At 57.4% G+C, this 20450-nt stretch overlaps 1 protein-coding gene across 3 annotated transcripts in view; it reads left to right on the forward strand.

Moving 5' to 3' along the window:
- The window catches only part of CDH4 (cadherin 4), a 402200-nt gene extending 382856 nt beyond the window's left edge, over positions 1-19344 (forward strand). For all 3 annotated transcript variants that reach the window (XM_080686973.1, XM_080686975.1, XM_080686974.1), the window contains 7 exons: positions 5448-5701; positions 6250-6392; positions 10653-10886; positions 12074-12307; positions 12710-12849; positions 13471-13635; positions 15852-19344. In XM_080686973.1, the coding sequence (XP_080543099.1) occupies positions 5448-5701; positions 6250-6392; positions 10653-10886; positions 12074-12307; positions 12710-12849; positions 13471-13635; positions 15852-16055 (1374 nt within the window). In that variant the 3' untranslated portion in view covers positions 16056-19344. The remainder of the gene's footprint in view (positions 1-5447; positions 5702-6249; positions 6393-10652; positions 10887-12073; positions 12308-12709; positions 12850-13470; positions 13636-15851) is intronic.
- The last annotated feature ends 1106 nt before the right edge of the window (positions 19345-20450 follow it).

The raw sequence follows: 20450 nt of genomic DNA on the forward strand, positions 1-20450 counted from the left end.
ATGACTCTATTGGTCAAAATTCACAAGTGAATCTTGGTGTGTGCAAATTTTTTTAATGTTTTTATTGATTTTAGAGATAGAGGAAGGGAGAGGGAGAGAGAGAAGCATCAATGTGAGACAGAAATATCAATCAGCTGCCTACTACATGCCCCCTACCAGGGACCGAGCCCACAACCCAGGCATGTACCCTGACCCGGAATCGAACTGGTGACCTTTTGGTGCATGGGACGACGCCCAACCAGTTGGGTTACACTGGCCAGAGCTGTGTATGCAAATTTAAAAATGAGTTTAGAACACTGAGCTGAGAATCCACACAGCCCCACTGTCTGCACAGTGTCATGGTCACTGTGTCCCAGGCAGAATTCAGCAGTGGGCACCACACTTTTCCCATTTTTCTTTCATTTTTGGCTTTATTTCCTACAGGGCTTGCCTCTGAGATTTCCACTTGAAGTGTGTGTAAGGCGAGATGTTTCATCTTAGCATTTTCAAATTGGGTTTGCGTTCTTTGATAGGGACCTCATCCTTTCAGACACTCGCCTTCTGAGGGATGGCCAGGAGGGGCTGGTGTAACAGGGACATGGGAAGTGCGGGGACAGCTAGGGACCCAGCCCACAGGGGAAGTCGGTGCTGTGGGGACATTTGTTCTTGGGTCCCATGCTGGGTCTTCATTCTCTGCCCCCTGCCCCGGGCCAGCCGCCCTCTCTGTGCCTGTTTCCTCATGGATACGTGAGGCTGTCGAGGGAGCGCGCCCAGGTTTCTCACCAACATTAAAACAGATCCTGGATAGAAAGGCCGTGGCCAGTGCCTGCCACGTAGCAAGAGCTCAGCGACAGTCAGAGTAGCTGCAGGCATCGCCATCACCTCCTCGTGGACTGGCTGTTCCCCAGTTGTTCTCAGTGCCCTGCACACGCACTGCGGCCCCGACCGCCACCACCCAGCCCTGCAGGGTAGTCTCCATAGAGGGCCATGGGGCAGGGATGTCGAGTGACCTCAGGCAGGTGGTGCTGGAGGTCCCAGCCCAGAAAGGCAGTCAGTGAGCCTCTCCCGGGAAACACCCAGTGGCTAGTTCTGGCCCCCGTGTCCCCTGGATGGGACTCCGCCCTTCTCTGAGAGTCCTGTGCATCGGGGCTGATGCAGCGGAAGGGGCGAGGAGACGAGGGTGCGCCTGGGCTCTCGCCTGGTCCTCAGCCTTTTGCCTCAGCTTCTGAATGCACCTCCCTCCCACCCTGCGGTCCAACTGGCTCACTGTCAGAGGAAGTCCACAGTCATCTCGGGAGGTCTTCTGGGACCCGCCCAGCCCCACCTCCCCCGCAGCTCTGTCCTCTAGCCAAACTAGACATGGGGGCTCCTTGAGCCTGACCAACTCTCAGGTGTGCCCGACGAGGGGCACACAGCTCGTCGGCTCTCAGAACCCTCGAAACAGGCAACTGTCACCACCCCCACACCCTCAGGAGCCCCAGTCTATGCTCTCCTCCCTTAGCACCCGCTCCTGCAGCCATGAAGTCACAAATTCCTCCAAAGGAAAAAACCCACAGCTCAGGTCATCAGGTTCTCCCAGCTCTTCACCTGGGCCTTGGGGTTTCAACTCAAACCCAACACCAACTCTCTGCTTGCCTTGGTGACAGGGTCTCTGAGGCAGTGAGTGAGCTGTGGGCCTGATGATAGGGTCTCTGATGCAGTAAGTGACCTGTGGGCCCGGTGACAGGGTCTCTGAGGCAGTGAGTGCGCTATGGGCCTGGTGACAGGGCTCGTCCGAGGCAATGAGTGAGCTGTGGGCCTGGTGACAGGGTCTTTGAGGCAGTGAGTTAGCTGTGGGCTTGGTGACAGGGTTCGTCTGAGGCAGTGAGTGAGCTGTGGGCCTGATGACAGGGCTCGTCCGAGGCAGTGAGTTAGCTGTGGGCTTGGTGACAGGGCTCGTCCGAGGCAGTGAGTGAGCTGTGGGCCTGATGACAGGGCTCGTCCGAGGCAGTGAGTGAGCTGTGGGCCTGATGACAGGGTCTCTGAGGTAGTGAGTGAGCTGTGGGCCTGATGACAGGGCTCTTCTGAGGTAGTGAGTGAGCTGTGGGCCTGGTGACAGGGCTCGTCCGAGGCAGTGAGTGAGCTGTGGGCCTGGTGACAGGGCTCTTCTGAGGTAGTGAGTGAGCTGTAGGCCTGGTGACAGGGTCTCTTTGGCAGTGAGTGAGTTGTGGGCCAGATGACAGGGTCTCTTAGGCAGTGAGTGAGCTGTGGGCCTGGTGGCATGGTCTCTGATGCAGTAAGTGACCTGTGGGCCTGGTGACAGGGCTCGTCCAAGGCAGTGAGTGGGCTGTGGGCCTGGTGACAGGACTCCTAGGCAGTGAGTGAGCTATGAGCCTGGTGACAGGGCTCGTCCGAGGCAGTGGGTGAACTGGGGGCCTGGTGACAGGGCTCGTCCGAGGCAGTGGGTGAGCTGTGGGCCTGGTGACAGTGCTCGTCCGAGGCAGTGGGTGAGCTGTGGGCCTGGTTACAGGGCTCGTCCGAGGCCGTGAGTTAGCTGTGGGCTTGGTGACAGGGTCTCTGAGTCAGTGAGTGAGCTGTGGGCCTGGTGACAGGGCTCGTCTGAGGCATTGAGTGAGCTGTGGGCCTGGTGACAGGGCTCGTCCGAGGCAGTGAGTGAGCTGTGGGCCTGGTGGCATGGTCTCTGATGCAGTAAGTGACCTGTGGGCCTGGTGACAGGGCTCGTCCAAGGCAGTGAGTGGGCTGTGGGCCTGGTGACAGGACTCCTAGGCAGTGAGTGAGCTATGAGCCTGGTGACAGGGCTCGTCCGAGGCAGTGGGTGAACTGGGGGCCTGGTGACAGGGCTCGTCCGAGGCAGTGGGTGAGCTGTGGGCCTGGTGACAGTGCTCGTCCGAGGCAGTGGGTGAGCTGTGGGCCTGGTTACAGGGCTCGTCCGAGGCCGTGAGTTAGCTGTGGGCTTGGTGACAGGGTCTCTGAGTCAGTGAGTGAGCTGTGGGCCTGGTGACAGGGCTCGTCTGAGGCATTGAGTGAGCTGTGGGCCTGGTGACAGGGCTCGTCCGAGGCAGTGAGTGAGCTGTGGGCCTGGTGACAGGGTCTCTGAGGCAGTGAGTGAGCTGTGGGCCTGGTGACATGGTCTTTGATGCAGTGAGTGACCTATGGGCCTGGTGACAGGGCTCGTCCAAGGCAGTGAGTGGGCTGTGGGCCTGGTGACAGGGTCTCTGAGGCAGTGAGTGAGCTGTGGGCCTGGTGACATGGTCTCTGATGCAGTGAGTGACCTATGGGCCTGGTGACAGGGCTCGTCCAAGGCAGTGAGTGGGCTATGGGCCTGGTGACAGGGCTCGTCCGAGGCAGTGGGTGAGCTGGGGGCTTGGTGACAGGGCTCGTCTGAGGCAATGAGTGAGCTGTGGGCCTGATGACAGGGTCTCTGAGGCAGTGAGTGAGCTGTGGGCCTGGTGACATGGTCTCTTCTGAGGTAGTGAGTGAGCTGTGGGCCTGGTGACAGGGTCTCTTAGGCAGTGAGTGAGCTATGAGCCTGATGACAAGGTCTCTGAGGCAGTAAGTGATCTATGGGCCTGGTGACAGGGTCTCTGATGCAGTGAGTGAGCTGTGGGCCTGGTGACAGGGCTCGTCCGAGGCAGTGGGTGAGCTGTGGGCCTGGTGACAGGGCTTGTCGGAGGCAGTGAGTGAGCTTTATCTACCTCCTATGGACTCTCATGGCCATAATAGTGGTTCTGGAAGGCGTCCTCTCTCAGGCTGGGCACACCATTTGTAACGCGGGACAGGCAGCATTTTTCCCGTTTCTCCAGGGATACGGACCCATAACCGAGAGAAAGACCAATCGCTTAATGACGAATTCATTGACAAAGACATGGTGACCTTATGTGGCAGTAAATTTAAACACAGGAGCCCAACTCTCAAAGGCACCTGGGGGAGGGGCTGGCGTGTCGGCAGCTATTCGATTATGGGTGCAGGTGGGCGCCGTGTGCTCAGAGGCAGCTGAAGGCCAGGAATAGAGGGTTGGCACCTGGAGGTTGGGGTCATGGTCTCTAGATAGAAGTCCCTGGTGAGATATTTCAGGTAAGAAGTGACAGGAGATGGATTCTGCATTGGGTGTCTTGACACAGTGGCAGGCAGCTTAGGCCACTGAGGGCCCTACCCTGTTACAACTGTGGGTGCGAGGCCCCTCCCTTCATCACAGAGCTGAGCAGCACCCAGCATGCTGCTGGGCAATGGGCAAAAATGAGCTAAAGGACTCGTCAGATCGCCCCCTACCTTTCCAGACACCTGTGGGATACTGCTGACCCAAATGTTACCATGCTGAGCGCCATGAGGAGTGGGACCTCAGCCGTGAGGACACATGTGCGTGGAGGGAGGCAGCAGGGACCACCCCTTCCTTCGGTGGACAGAAAACCATGCCTGGAGAGGATGGGGGCTCCCCAATGTCACCGGGGGCTGTGGGGGTCAGTGGGGAATCAGCACCAGAGCCCCGACCTCCCCACTGCCTCCGGCTTCTCCTGCAGAGCCGCTTCCGCTTCTATGACCCACATTGTTCTTTTCTAGGCCCGTCGGCTTACGTACTTAATCCCTCCCCTTTGTACTTAATTCCTTAGTTAGTAGACTGTAGACCCAGTCTAGTCAGTGTGAGGGAGGAGGATCCTGGCACCCCCAAAAGAGGTACCTGGAAATCACCACATACACGGGTTTTAAACAACAGAAATGGGTTCTCTCACGCTTCTGGGACCAGAAGTCTGGAATCCAGGTGTGGGCAGGTCTCCCGCCTCTCCCAAGCTGGTGGCTGTCAGCATCTGGTGTCCCTAGGCTCCTGCTGCATCACCGGTCTCCACCTCTGTCTTCACCTGGCCTCTGCCTGTGCCTGGCCTCTGCCTGTGCCTGTCCGTGGTCTGTCTCCCTTCCTTCCTCTCACACGGGCACCTGTGCTTGGATTGGGCCCAGCCTCAATCCAGGGTGACTTCATCTCAAGAGCTATAACTTCATCACATCTACAAAGACCCTATTTGCAAATAAGGTCCCATTCACAGGTTCCAGGGAGACGTATCTTTGGGGGGCCTCAGTTCAACCCACGATACCTAGGCAAATGACACTCAGCTAGGGGAGCAGGGCAGGCATGGCATCCCCATGCCTGATGACAGCCAAGGCCTGGAGGGGCCGGCTGGTGGGTGCCGTAGCCCCTGAGGAGTCTAGCTATGGCCCACTGTGACACAGACAGGAGGGCAGGGTGTCAGGGTCCTTCACCCCAAACTCTTTCTTCCCATTGGTCAAACCCAGCAGGAAGCCAGAGACAAGGCAGTCTGGGAGATGGCATCCGTTGGGGCCAGTCTCCTGGGTACAAAGCAGGGAAATGTAGCAACAGACAGGGGCAGTGGGTGCTGACCATCCAGCCCCACAGGCACCCCCTCCGTCCAGCCCCACGGGCACCTCTGCAGTTCACGTGCTGTCTTCTCTCCTCCCAGGCCGTGGACTATGAGCTGAACAGAGCATTCATGCTAACCGTGATGGTGTCCAACCAGGCGCCTCTGGCCAGTGGGATCCAGATGTCCTTCCAGTCCACAGCGGGGGTGACCATCTCGGTCATGGACGTCAATGAGGCCCCCTACTTCCCCTCCAACCACAAGCTCATCCGCCTGGAGGAGGGCGTGCCCCCAGGCACTGTGCTCACCACGTTTTCGGCGGTGGACCCTGACCGCTTCATGCAGCAGGCTGTGAGGTGGGTCCGAGGACCCGGCACCCTGCCACTCGGGCCCTTGGACCAAGGCTCCTCACACTCGGGCCCCCACTTTCCAGGAGAGGAGCCTGAATGCCCCATGAAACCTGAAACCACAAAGTCCCCCTCCCGGAGGGGTTCAGGCAGCCCAGACCAGCTGTGTCTTTCCAGGCGGGAGCCATGGGCCCAGTCCTGAGGACAGGCAGCCGCATGGGCGATGCCAAGGCCACGAGTTGTCCTGACTGACACACGGTGACCGGAGTAGGGCTGGGTCCTGCTCCTGGCCTCTATCCTCTCTGTTCTTCAGTTTCCCCACCTGGGAATGAGGATGATGCGAGTGTCTGCCCCAGGGGTCCTTGTGAGGACATGGAGCCCGCCCACCTTGGTGACCATGAGTCTCTGTTGTCACCGTCCCACCGTGGGAGGACCCTGTGTGGGGCTGGAAGCCACCTGGTGCCCCAAAGAGTGGGCTGGCAGCCCACAGGGGCTGGGGCTCCAGGACAGACCCATGCTCCCCAGCACTCGGCTTACCCCCGCTTCTCCCTCCGCAGATACTCAAAGCTGTCAGACCCGGCCAGCTGGCTGCGCATGAACGCCACCAACGGGCAAGTCACCACGGCGGCCATCCTGGACCGCGAGTCCCTCTACACCAAAAACAACATCTATGAGGCCACCTTCCTGGCAGCTGACAACGGTGTGTCCCGCCCTGGGTGACTGTGGGTGCTCACCCATGCCATGGGCTCTGGCAGGGAGACCGAGGGGAGGCTGCAGTGGGAGGCATGGTGCCAGGTGCCCTGTGCACAGCTGGGCCAAGGCCTCGCTGTCCTTCAGGGCCCCCACCAGTCATCCTCTCCGCGTTCGTTCAGAGCATCGCTCTTCTGCCTGCCCACCGAGTCTCTCATGCCCATCCGACCATTCCCACGGTCACCAGGGCGGAGGGGGTGAGGAGGGAGCCAGGAATAGTGCAGTCAGGCTGGGTTTGTCCCCACCCTGTGGTGGCTGAACTGCTTCTCAGCTTCCCCCCTGTACACTAAGGCACATGCATGTTTTAGCCGAGCAGCACTGGCCCAGGACCCTGGGGCCTGGGCCTGGCTCCAGCCAGCACGGCTGCTGCTGTGACTGCTCTCTGACCCCTGCTGTCACGGCACCACTCCTCAGTGGACAGGCAAACAGACGCCCTCCCTTGCATGGCTGGCATTCCAGAGGCCGGTGTGTCCACAAGAACCAGAGTCAGTTGCATAGTAATGACAGTAATTGCAACCGGTTAGGCTGGAGGCAGGCACCCAGGGTCAGACCTGAGAGATGGCTCCCTCTGCCACGCCTGTCCTTGGGGAGCTGCCGCCTGGTCCAGAATGGCTGCTGGTGCTCCCGCCATCATGACCATTTCTGGCAAGCAGGAGGAGCAGGGAAGGCAAGGACTTGCACTCACAGCTCACGCAAGGGATGCTGAGAAACGTGGCCTTCCAATCAGGCAGGGGTGACCCCAGATAAAATTGAGGGCCCAGGTTTTTTTATGAAGGAAGAAAGGGGACATGGTGCTGAGGGATACTCGGCAGTCTGCCCAGGGAGACGGGTGAGAAACAAGTTGACCAGGTCATTTCAGGAGCAAGAAGTGCTGGGAGAAAACAGAACAGGGTGGGAGGGGTGGCAGGGCCTCCTGCGGTGCCCTAGGCTCTGAGGAGCTGACTGTGGGGCCACAAGCGACCTGTGGGACCAGAAGGGGCGAGCCGGGGAAATGGGCGGGAGGGGAGGCCCAGAGTCAGGAAGCAGCCTGCGCAAGGCCGCACTGAGGTAGGACATGCCTGCTGGGTTCTAGGCACAGCTGTGCAGCTGGACTTCGTGAGGCTCGCTCTATAGCCCGCGAGAGCCGCCTCCTGGCAACCACCCGCCGCCCCTCCCGCCTCCCTGATGGCGGGTCCATGAAGGCGGCTGCAGCCACCCAGGTTGCGGCTGTCCTCGACACCTCTTCTCCAGCAGCTCCGGCGCCAAGCCAGGGGTGGGCAAACTTTTTGACTCGAGGGCCACAGTGGGTTCTTAAACTGGACCGGAGGGCCGGAACAAAAGCATGGATGGAGTGTTTGTGTGAACTAATATAAATTCAAAGTAAAGGAGTGGAGGGGAGAGCAATAGAACCGGATAAAACAGCCGGATCCGGCCCGCGGGCCGTAGTTTGCCCAAGTCTGGATTAGACAGTGACTTTCAATGTCTCCGTGGCTGGAGTGCGGCACGTGGAAGACCCCGAATGGAGCGCTGGCCCCATGGGTCAACAGGACCTGCCTGTGCTGCTCCCGGTGGTGCTCACACAGCTTCTAACGGCAGTCCGAGCTGCGGGGCCATGATGCATTGTGATGTTTTCTGGAAGATTGAAGAAACGTGCTCTAGGATATATTTTTTACACGCTCCACTTGTCTCAGCCAAAAAACGTGGTTGTTGGTGTCGGGGTCAGGAGTTGGCCTCACGAGGCATAGCCACTATCAGAAACTGTTGCCACCCCCTGCAATCCTGGAGGGCAGAGAGCACATGCTCCTGTGGCTGCCCAGCCTGCGTCCACTACCCCATCAGCCTGCACCCACCATACCATCAGCCTGCGCCCACCATGCCATCAGCATGCGCCCGCCATGCCATCAGCCTGCGCCCACCATACTATCAGCCTGGGCCAAAGCGTGGGGGGCACAAGGGGCAGGGTGGCCCTGAGGAACTCTGGGCCTCAACAGAGCACCTGTTATCATCTGGAGGCCCGCAGAAGCAGAATAACTGCTACAGAGGGGAGCCTGCTGGGCAGAGGGGCACCTGCTGGGCAGAGGGGCATCTGCTGGGGTAGAGGGGCGCCTGCTGGGCAGAAGGGGACCTGCTGGGCAGAGGGGGACCTGCTGGGCAGAGGGGCAACTGCTGGGCAGAGGGGTGCCTGCTGGGCAGAGGGGTGCCTGCTGGGCAGAGGGGGACCTGCTGGGCAGAGGGGAGCCTGCTGAGCAGAGGGGAACCTGCTAAGTAGAGGGGCGCCTGCTGGGTAGAGGGGTGCCTGCTGGGCAGAGGGACACCTGCTGGGCAGAGAAGCGCCTGCTGGGCAGAGGGGAGCCTGCTGAGCAGAGGGGAACCTGTTAAGTAGAGGGGCGCCTGCTGGGTAGAGGGGCACCTGCTGGGCAGAGGGGTGCCTGCTGGGCAGAGGGGGGCCTACTGGGCAGAGGGGCGCCTGCTGGTAGAGGGGCACCTGCTGGGCAGAGGGGCGCCTGCTGGGCAGAGGGGCGCCTGCTGGGCAGAGGGGCGCCTGCTGAGCAGAGGCCCTTAATCTCAAACATGTCTTGCCAGCTCACTTCCCCAGAGACACAATTCCTAAGGCTCTCCATCTTATATAATAAAAGCCTAATATGCTAAGTGTCCAGTCGTCTGGTCGGCTGTTCAACCAATCAAAGCATAATCCTATCTAATAAAGAGGGAATATGATAATTGACCATCACTCCATCACAAAGATGGCTGCACCCACAGCTGAGGCCAAGTTCCCATAAGGAGGAACCTGAGGCTACGCCCTCCCCCATCCGTGGGGCTTGACAGGGGACCTCAGGCCGCGCCCCCCGCCCCAGCACCGGGTCCGGGGACCTGAGGCTGCGCCCCCCTGCCTGGCTGGGCTTGACAGGGGACCTCAGGCCGTGCCCCCCACCTAGCAGGGCTTGACGGGGGACCTCAAGGTGCACCCCCAGTGCTGGGTCAGGGGAACTCAGGCTGCGGGGCTTGATGGGGGACCTGAGGCTGCACCCCCCTCCTGGTGCTGGGCCGGGGGACTTGAGGCTGAGCCCCCCCGCCTGGCGGGGCTTGACGGGGGACCTCAGACCATGTCCCCCACCTACGGGGCTTGATGGAGGACTGGGCTGGGGGACCTCAGGCCACATCCCCCATCTTGGCACCAGGCCAGGGGACCTGAGGCTATGCCCCCTGCCTGGCAGGGCTTGACAAGGGTGGGACTGGCTGGGTCTGGATCTAGCCCAATGGGGAGGGGGCAGCCGGGTCTGGGTCTCACACGATTTTGAGGTGCATGTGGGTGGGCAGGGACTTGACTCTGGGTCCCGTGGTGAGCCCCAGACTCTGACAGGAGGAAGGTTTTCATATACATTTTACTAATTTTCTTTCATCTCTGACACTTCTATTATAGAGAAAGGGCAAACAGCAATATTAAATTATTTCCTCTAATTAATCCCCTTTTAATGTGCATGAATTTCATGCACTGGGTCACTAGTACGCTAATGATATGCTAAGGCTGCTCAACTGCTCGCTATGATGTGCACTGACCACCAGGGGGCAGATGCTCCAAATGGTAGGTTAGCTTGCTAGTGGGGTCTGGCTGATCAGGACTGAGCAAGACGGACCGGACATGCCCTGGAGCCCTCCCGCGGTCCCTCTCCAGCTGGCCAACCTCCCGCATCCCTCCCCAGCCCCGATAGTACATCCGTGGGGTCCCTCGGCCTGGCCTGAGCCCTCTTGCAATCTGGGACCTCTCAGGGGATGTCGGAGAGCCAGTTTCAGCCTGATCCCACAGGCCAGGCCAAGGGACCCCACTGGTGCATGAATTCATGCACTGGGCCTCTAGTTTGGTTATGAGTCTGAGCACAGGGCGCCTGGCCACGGGGAGCCATGCTGGGGAGGAGGGGCAGGGCAACCTGGAAAACTGGGGAAGGGGTCCTGAGTGTGGTTGTGAGCTCTGTGGGCGCTGTCTCCTGCAGCTGTGCTCTGCGTGGAGCTGTGGGTGCATGTGTGTGTGTGTGTGTGTGTGTGTGTATGTGGTGTGTGCATGTATGTGCGTGGGCATGTGTTCCCATGGCTCTACTTCTGTCTATGCATATGTCGTGTGCAGCTAAGTGGGTGCTGGTGCAGCTTTGGGCCGTCCTGGGTGGGGCTGTGGTATGTCCTGTGGTCCTGGAGTATCAGCAATGATCCCGCCTGGTCACCCATGTCTGTCCCACAGGGATCCCCCCAGCCAGTGGCACCGGGACCCTCCAGATCTACCTCATCGATATCAATGATAACACCCCCGAGCTGCTCCCCAAGGAGGCGCAGATCTGCGAGAAGCCCAGCCTGGACACCATCAACATCACAGCGGCCGATGCCGACATCGACCCCAATGTCGGCCCCTACGTCTTTGAGCTGCCCTTCGTTCCCGCCACTGTGCGGAAGAACTGGACCATCACCCGCTTAAATGGTGAGCCTCACCCAGGCGCCAGGAGAATCAGACTGAGTCTGGGGTGCAGCCCCCAGGGGCCCGTTGCAAGAGGGGTATGTAGCCTGTCGCCTGTAGGAGTCCCCACGAGGCTGGGGCCCCGCTGTGCTCCAGTGCTCAGCCACGCCCAGTCTCAGGCTCTCACTGTTTCAATGATCCCAGCGTGAACATCCTTGTAGCTGACCCCTGACCCATACATGCCCTGGGAGTGGGCTCCTAGAGAAGGTACCGGGATTCTGACCTCTGCTAGAGTTGTGCGATGCGATGCGTCTAGAAAGGTGACACCGATTTCCAGTTTCACTAGACGTGCAGGAATGCACCAGTCCCCAAGCCTCACCAGCACTGAGTGTCACTGAAAATCACTTTCCCGATTTCTTAGCCCAAATCATTGTTCCCATGTACCTCTTAACTACTGGAGTACGTTCTCTCATGTATGTATTGGCACTTTGTTTCCTCTGTGAACTGTCTGCCCAGTGCCCACCTACTTTCCTCTGAGGCTTTTGCTTTACGGTTGATTTGGTCAAACTCTTCACACAGTAAGGAGATAGTTCTTCATCCCATGTGTTCAGTGTCTTTTCTTGAATTGCCAACGTCTTTCACCTTCATGGTAAGATGCGGTGTGTGTGTACGTGTGTGTGCTTGTACGTGATTACACCTGTGAGTGTGCTCATAAATGAGTATACCTGTGTGTACACATGCATGTGCTTTTACATGATTACACCTGTGTGTGCTCATGTGTGTGTGCATCGTATGCTTGTACATGAGTATACCTGTGTATGTGTGTGCTTGTATGTGTATGTACCTGTGTATGTGTGTGCTTATACATGTGTATACCTGTGTGTGTGCATTGTGTGCTTGTACATGAATGTATGTGTGTATGTGTGCATGTGTGTGCTTGTACATGTGTATACCTGTATATGTATTGTGTGCTTATACATGTATATACCCTCTGTGTGTGTGCTTGTACCTGAGTATACCTGTGTATGTATATATATGTGTGCCTATACATGAGTATACTCGTGTGTGTGTGTGTGTGTGTGTGTGTGTGTGCGCGCGCCACACAGACACAGAGTTTCATGCTGTCAGACTCAGTCTTTCCTTCAGAAGCTGTGCTCAGGAAGGAGGACCGGGTGTTCACTAACAAAGCGCATGCTGTTGCTTTGTGCCAGGCGACTACGCCCAGCTCAGCTTGCGCATCCTGTACCTGGAGGCGGGAGTGTACGATGTCCCCATCATTGTCACAGACTCTGGGAACCCCCCCTTGTCCAACACGTCCATCATCAAAGTCAAGGTGTGCCCATGCGATGAGAATGGCGACTGTACCACCATTGGCGCGGTGGTGGCAGCTGGCCTGGGCACAGGTGCCATCGTGGCCATCCTTGTCTGCATCGTCATCCTGCTGAGTGAGTACGGCCGAGCACTGCAGGCACCCACCACCAAGGGTTGTCCAGGAGCAGGCAGAGCCCAGGTTGGCCCTGCAGCCCATATCTCCCCACCTCTCCCAACCTCCAGGGACCTTTCAGAATGCCCATTGAACCAGTCCATGTAACCGCAGACACACTCATGAGCATGCATGCATCCCAGCACGTTCACATGGGCTGTCCATGTGCACAGGTGTGTACATGGCTGCGCATGCATGCACATGCATATCCACACGTGGACGTGCACAGCGTGTGCACTACAGGCAGCAATATGCACACTCTCACAGGTGCACAGCCCACCCATATTCATCCCAGTGCACACACATGCATAACATGCTCACACATGCACACACACCCCTGCTCATGGCGCCCCAAACTCCACAGCCATGGTCCTGCTGTTTGTTGTGTGGATGAAGCGGCGGGAGAAGGAGCGCCACACAAAGCAGCTTCTCATCGACCCAGAGGACGATGTGCGGGACAACATCCTCAAGTACGACGAGGAAGGAGGAGGCGAGGAAGACCAGGTGAGAGCAGTGTGTCCTTTCACAGCGGGAGATGGCCCATGTCTAGTGAGGACAACAGAACCCTCTTCGCCAGCTGGGCCCCTCTGCCCGAGTTTCCATGCACCTGCACTGCTTCCTCCCTGAGGGGACCCTGCCTCAGCTCCGGGTCCCCTCATCCTGCTCCCAGGGGCTGGGAAGGACAGACCTGTGTGCCAGGGATGTGGTGTGACCAGGAAGCAGTGTGCCTGGGCGGGGGGATTCCAAGAGCTGCCTGGTTGGACCCTGTGCTCACCACAGCCATTGTGGGAGTCAGGGCAAGTCCTTACCCCACTAAAGCTTCCTGTCCCCGCCCAGAGCAAGGGTGACAGCAGCCCTAGCTCTGGGTGTTCTGAGGAAAAAGTTGGAATGTGTGAGGGAGTCGAGCAGCACGGGCAGCGGGATCCCCTGGGGGGCCCATCAGGCCAGTGAAGGCAGCCAGGGGCACAGGCCCCCCACGTGCCTTCAGGACAGTCAGGATCTGGATGGAGAGAAGGTGAGCATTGTGGGAAGGCAACCAGGGAGGGAATAGGACAGTGGATTTCTCTGGTGCCCTGCCTGCTGCCCGGCCCGTGCCTCCCCCCTGATTCCTCTCGGCCCGCCCAGGACTATGACCTCAGCCAGCTGCAGCAGCCAGAGGCCACGGAGCATGTGCTGAGCACGGCGGCCGGGGTGCGGCGGGTGGACGAACGGCCGGTGGGCACCGAGCCCCTGTACCCGGTCAGGCCTGTGGTGCCCCACCCAGGGGACATCGGAGACTTCATCACCGAGGTGGGTGCCCAGGCAGTGGGGAGGGCCCCAAGCAGGGCCCCTCCTAACGGTAAAACCCTATTAACACATACAACCAACAGTGGTGCCCTCTGCACTGGGCCCTGGAGTGTGGAGAGAAGGCTGAGCCCCGCCCTCAGCACCGGGTGAGGGACCTATTCCCCTGCCCTCGATTTCCGACTGCATTTGCAGGGGAGCCGGTGGCACTCACATCCCCAGAATCTGACTTGGAGAGAAGTTATTAAAACGTGGGGGCTCAGTAAAAAGCAGGGACTGTGCAGAACAGCCCCCAACACAAGCTGCATCCCAGGCAAGAGAGACTTCCACACCTGACCAAAAGTCAACTTGGTTTAGGCAGCGCTAGCTGGCTCCCATGTTATAAAAGTTTTTTTTTGTTTTGTTTTGTTTTGTTTTTTGGTTTTTTGGGGTTTTTTTTAAATATATTTTATTGATTTTTTACAGAGAGGAAGGGAGAGGGAGAGAGTTAGAAACATCAATCAGCTGCCTCCTGCACAACCCCCACTGGGGATGTGCCCACAACCAAGGTACATGCCCTTGACCGGAATCAAACCTGGGACCCTTCAGTCCGCAGGCCGACGCTCTATCCACTGAGCCAAACCTATTTCGGCAGTTATAAAAGTTTTAAAACCCCCGAAAGTAGGCCTTTCCCAATCCACGTTTTTAAAATTTTTCCTTGTTTTATTTTTGTTGCAGTCTAAATTATTTTTTTATTCTTTATTGTTGAAAGTATTACATATGTCCCCTTTTCCCCCATTGTCCTCTCCCAGCCTGCCCCCGCCCCTCAGCCCTGGCCTTCACACACACACCCATTGTCTGTGTCCATTGGTTATGCTTATATGCATACAAGTGGGTCTCTTCCCCTTCTCCTTGCCCACCCGCCCCTGCCTTCCCTCTGAGGTTTGAAGGTCTGTTTGATGTTTCTCTGTCTCTGGATCTATTTTTGTTCATCAGTTTATGTTGTTCATTATATTCCACAAATGAGTGAGATCATGTGATATTTATCTTCCTCTGACTGGCTTATTTCGCTTAGCATAATGCTCTCCATCCATGCTGTTGCAAATGGTAAGAGTTCTTTCTTTTTTACCGCAGCATAGTATTCCATTGTGTAGATGTACCACAGTTTTCTAATCCACTCATCTGCTGATGGGCACTTAGGCTGTTTCCAAATCTTAGCTATGGTGAATTGTGCTGCTATGAACATAGGGGTGCATATATCCTTTCTGATTGGTGTTTCTAGTTTCTTGGGATATATTCCTAGAAATTGGATCACTGGGTCAAATGGGAATTCCATTTTTAATTTTTTGGGGAAACTCCATACTGTTCTCCACAGTGGCTGCACCAGTCTGCATTCCCACCAGCAGTGCACAAGGGTTCCTTTTTCTCTGCATCCTCTCCAGCACTTGTCGTTTGTTGATTTGTTGATGATAGTCATTCTGACAGGTGTGAGGTGATACCTTTTATTGTTATTTTGATTTGCATCTCTTGGATGATTCGTGACTTTGAGCATTTTTCCCAATCTACTTTTGAGTAACTCTTCCAGGAAGTAAAAATGGACACTACAGGCTATTCAGTACTGAATGGTCATAAGGATTGGGCAGTGAGGTGTCAGCCAGCCAGTGATCACCGTGGACACCTGGGCCACCCTGCTGGGGAACTCCCAGAGCTAGGATAGACCCCACACCTCCAAGCTGTCCCATCCACAGGCAGGGGGTGGGGGACTGCTCCCAGGGTCACCATCAGCCAGTCAGCCAGCCACACTCAAGGACAAAGGGTAGCTCCTGGCGGGGCTCCAGCCACACTTGCAACATTGCCGGATTTTGTTCATGGGGATAGTTAACATAACTTCAAAACTCTGACTCTGGCCAGCTCAGTTGCACATTCCATGTGACAATGATCATGGAATCAAGACCCACGGGCCTCCCTGGAGGGACTGAACTCCAGCCACAGGCCCCACCCAGCCACAGGCCCTCATAGCCATGGCCCCATCCATCCCTCCTACCTCATGCTGGCATTTTTTCCACCTCTAACAGCTTCTGACCCTTCTCTACTTGGTTATCTGAGATGCCCTTTGGTTAAACATAGGGAGCACTTGTTGAGCACCTATGGTATGCAGGGCCCTGTAGCTTTGCCTGCCCTAGTCTTCTTCCAGTTCCTGAGGCCACAAACCCTCCACCCTAACCTTGTCTCATGACCCCCAGGGACTTCGAGCGGCAGACAACGACCCTACAGCACCCCCCTACGACTCCCTGCTGGTCTTCGACTACGAAGGCAGCGGCTCCACCGCAGGCTCCGTCAGCTCCCTAAACTCATCCAGCTCCGGGGACCAAGACTACGATTATCTGAACGACTGGGGGCCCCGGTTTAAGAAGCTGGCGGACATGTACGGAGGTGGCGAGGACTGACTGACCTCTCCCCAGACCAAAGCCAGACCAGCACTTGGGGGGACAGACAGAGGAGCAGGACTTGGGGAGGCCGCTGGTCCTCCCGACTCCCTGCAGACACGTAATTTAGTGGTGTGCTAGGGGGTCTCCCCGCCCCAGCCCCCCAACATTGAGCTGTCTGGCATGGACACTGCTCTCCCACCGCCCATCACGGGAGCTGACAGTCACTCAAGGAAGCGAGAGGCACTCGGTCCTGACTTGAACCTCTTAGAACAGAAGCACTGTTTAAAAAAAACAAGTGCCTTTGGTACATGTATCAGTTTCCCTCAGACTCAGGAGTGACTGAAGCAGACAGACCAAGTCCCCCAACCCCAACCCCCAGCACCCTACCCCGGCTCTTCCAAGCTCCGAAGGCACCAATTTAGGAATCAGGAGAATGTGTCTCTTTTTTTATTTTTATTTTTTATTTTATTTTTTGGCCTTTTATGAAGGAACAAAGTGGGTGATTCACTTGACAAAATTTACAAAGAAAACATAGTTTGGGATCCAAATCCCAACATCTCGAGATTTGCCTCATGCAGTCTGGGTCTCCTGGACCCTTGGGGCGCCTGAGGCCAGGGGGGCAGGGAGGCCCAGCTTCGGCTCCTGCGGCTGTGTTCCTGGGCACACCAAAGCCCGTGACCAAAACCGCTGTGTGGGCATGGTTTTCACTGTGGCCCAGCCGTACACCCCCCTCCCAAGATGCTTAAATAACTGGGGCGGGTGGGGCTTCCAGGGGCCATCTCTGTCCTTGGCCGTCTCCCCAGGTGCCCCTGGTCAATCATTAGGCTCCCCCACCCCGAACACCATCTAGGCTTCCACTACCTTTGGTCCAGGAGAGTATAGTGTCCCAACCAGCCAGCATCTCACCAAACCATGGCCTGAGCCCTCTTCCCCTCCAGACCGAACCTTGTCACAGGCCCAGCAAGCACCCACCAGTGCAGCCCCAGACCACGGCCATGCCCAGGGCTGTGCGGACTCCAAGGCCGAGGCAGCCTCTGTCTCTGCCCCACCCTGCAGGGCCAGAGCTCTCCCATGCTGTGAGCAGTATGGACGGCCGGGGGACCTGCTCGGAATGTCCTGAGATGCGTCTGGGTGGCACCTGCTGGAGACAGCAGCCCACCCCTTTCTCTGGACCGGGTCAGCACCCAGCAGCTGAAACCGCCCTTCGAATACCAGTCTGACTCAATCCAGAGGCCGGGGAGTCAGTTCTGCAGGATGGACAGCGACAGGCTGTGTCCCAGGGCCCTGGGGAGACCCCGGCTGCAATCAATGCGTGATGAGAAGCAGCACCTGGGGCATCCCTGGATATGAAGGTGCCTCTGCCGGCAGGAGACAGGCACCCTCAAGGGGAATCCTTGTGCTTGGTCCACCTCAGGCTCCCCGAGGAAGGGTGAAGGGTGCCACTGGCCTGGGCAGGACTTGGCATCAGGGCCCCCTGGGGGAGGGGAGTCCCAGCTGACCAAGGACAAGGAAACTGGCCTGCTCCTGGGAACAGGGAGGAGCCTGGGGAAGTTGGGGTGCAGCAAGGCAAGTGTTCCCCCTTTCCCATCTGGGGTCCTTGAATCATTCCTCCTCCTATGGCCTAACCCCGTTCATGGTCACCCTCTTTTCAGAACAGCTTTGGCCTTGAAGGTGAACTTGAGTGCTTATGGGCATGTCCCCATTGGACATCAGGGTTCTTCCCCAAACCACACTCATCACCAACTCCGTCCATTCTCCCAGAGCCAAGCTGGGCTGCAGCTGCAGCCTGTCCCACGAAGGCTCTGTCCCTGACCCATCCATGGCTGCCCAGGGAGGGAGGTCACTGTGTCACATGCTGGATGTCAGGGGGTGACCTTCCAAGGAGAGGGAACCAGGCCCCCAGTCCTGAGCCTTGCTATGCAGATTGTCGGGTCAGGTAGAGAACTGCCCTTGCGTCTGCACCGTGGCATGGGAGAGCTTGGTGGTGGGATCAGGGCTAGTAGGAAGTAAGCTGGGATATTCTGTTTTTGTTTCTTTGGGGAAAGTGCAACCTTCAGGTGAAGTGCTAAGTATGACTGTGGCTTTCCAGCTGAGGCAGCTGTGGGCCCCTCTCAGAAATCCCGAGTCCTCCTGGGCCCCCAGGGGTTCACCTCAGGGATGGCGGTGCCCAGCCAGCCCAGGTCTCAGCAGCCCGTGCACCGACCCACCCCGCCTTGCTCACCCCTTCCTGTCCCTCTGCCCCAAGGTGGATGTCCATCTCATGTGCCTCCCTCCGGCTCCTTCCCCTCCCCTGCCTCTTGTTACTGCCAGGCCCCTGGTTCATTTTGCCTAAATCCTGCAGGCTGAGGCTGGAGCAGCCTGCTGGGGACGTCACAGGGGCCTTCCCATGCCTGTCCCTGCTCCCAGACAGCGGGACAGCTGTGCCCTCTCCCTCCCACCCGGGCAGCCCCCGGGAGCCAAAGAAAGATGAGTGCCCACCCCCTCCCAGATCCATGCCGGAACTCCTCCAAGGCCGAGTTGCTTAGCATTAGCTAAGTGTACAATCAGTATTGAACGTCTCTTATGTAGCTTATAGATTCGGCATGGCCATGAGCAGGGAGCTGGCCTGGGCCTGGGCTCGGCAATGGCAAAGAGCTGGGGCGTGGCTGGTTCCTGGGGGAGTTTTGTTCTGTGAGCAGGACAGTCCGGTGCTGCGGGGCATGTCAGGAGGCCCTGACCTTGATCGCTGGCACCCCAGCCCAGGGCTGCCATGTCTACCACGCAGGTCGGCACTTTCTCGTGTCCTTCAGCACATCCAAAGTGTCAGGGTGCCAGGCCCAGACCCCCAGCGCCTCCGGTGAGAGCCCAGCCAGCACAGCTCACAAGAGGACAGCTCTGGTAAAAGCTGGGGCGGGAGAGTCTCAACCGCAGTCAGCGCTGAAAGGAGCAGCAGCGAAACCATGACAACACCTCGCGTGCACAGGGCGCCGGGACACAGCTCACCAACATGGTGTACATAGGCGGCTCTGTGTCGGCTGGGCCACATCTCTGTGGAACTGGAACACGTTATGCTTTCCTTTCTCCTTCTCCATTCAGGTTCTTTTTTTTTTTTTTTTTTTTTTTTTTTTGCATGTTTCTTTTGAAAAAGGACAAAATGTGTAGCAGCCCGCATGACTGTGGTTGTTTTGGGAAAAGATACTGGAGTGTGATGTATTCGCGCTGCAACTCTGAGCATTGAGCAGTGAGACAAACGTTCTGACTTCTTTTGTAATCGTCAACAGCACAACTATTTTGTATTGTTGTTTGTATCATTTTGTACCAAAAAAAAACCAAAACAACAAAAACAGGAATAAAAGGGAAACGCATCGATGTTTTCAGCGTGCTTTCAGTGCAGCGGCCAGTCCTGCTTCCGAGGGAGGAGCAGTGCACGGCTTGTCCTGGAGTGGGCCAGGCGCCACACGCTGCTCTGAGGAGTAAATAAAGTCCCCTTTGAAATAGTTGGCCTCACCGGGCTTGTTTCTGTCCCCTTGTTCAAAGGCGGATGGCACTCAGATGCTTGGTGGACGAGCAGTGGACAGTAGGACCTGTCCACTCAGCAAACGTGTATGAGCACCTGCTCTGTCCCTGGCACTGTTCTGGGCTCTGGGAGCACAGACAGGAACACTCAGGCCCCCACACATGGAGGCCCAGGGAAAGTGTGCAAATGAAGGCCCACGTCACTATGTCTTAATATTTCAAAATTCTTAGATGGCCCAATGCAAGCTAACAAACTGAAATAACATATATACTTCTCCTACCCCAAAGCAAACCTCCATGAGACCATGGAGACCTGGCTCAAATTTACAATTCTCAGGCCTCCCTCACCCCAGACTGTGAACCCAAAGATAGGCAGATCCACCCCTAACTCCCAGGCTCAGCTATCCTTGGAAGCTCTCCGATTGGCCCAGCCCAGTCATGTGACCCAGCCTGCCCTTGATCCCCAGCCTGAGTCTGAGCTGGAGGAGCTGCAGTGCTAGCTGGCAGAGGCCACACACCAGAGCCACCCAGGAGGCTGGACCCACAGAGGCTTCACCCTCCTCAGGGAAACCCCACTAAGTGGCACAGTCAGACCCAGAGCTGGTCTGGACCCCAGCACCCCTCCCAGGCCTCTCCTGGGCCACAAATTTGCATGCACAGCAATCCCAGTGCAGGTAATCATTACAGGCACAATTAGCACTTGCTAATTTTAAGGGTGGGAGGAGAGCAGCTCCTTACATTCACAACTAAGCGAGTGCTGTGCCTGCTTCTGTGGTGGGACAAATGTTCCTGTAACCAGGCCCAGCACCAGGCCCTGGGGAAGTCTGCTTGTTAGTACACAGGCTCCACAGCAGAGGGCTGGCTGGCCCAGAGGTGGGGCCTGGCCAAAATAACCCCAAGTCCAGCTGGAAATCCCCT

The sequence above is a fragment of the Plecotus auritus genome (genome assembly GCF_963455305.1).
Source record: "Plecotus auritus genome assembly, chromosome: 8".
NCBI lineage: Eukaryota > Metazoa > Chordata > Mammalia > Chiroptera > Vespertilionidae > Plecotus > Plecotus auritus.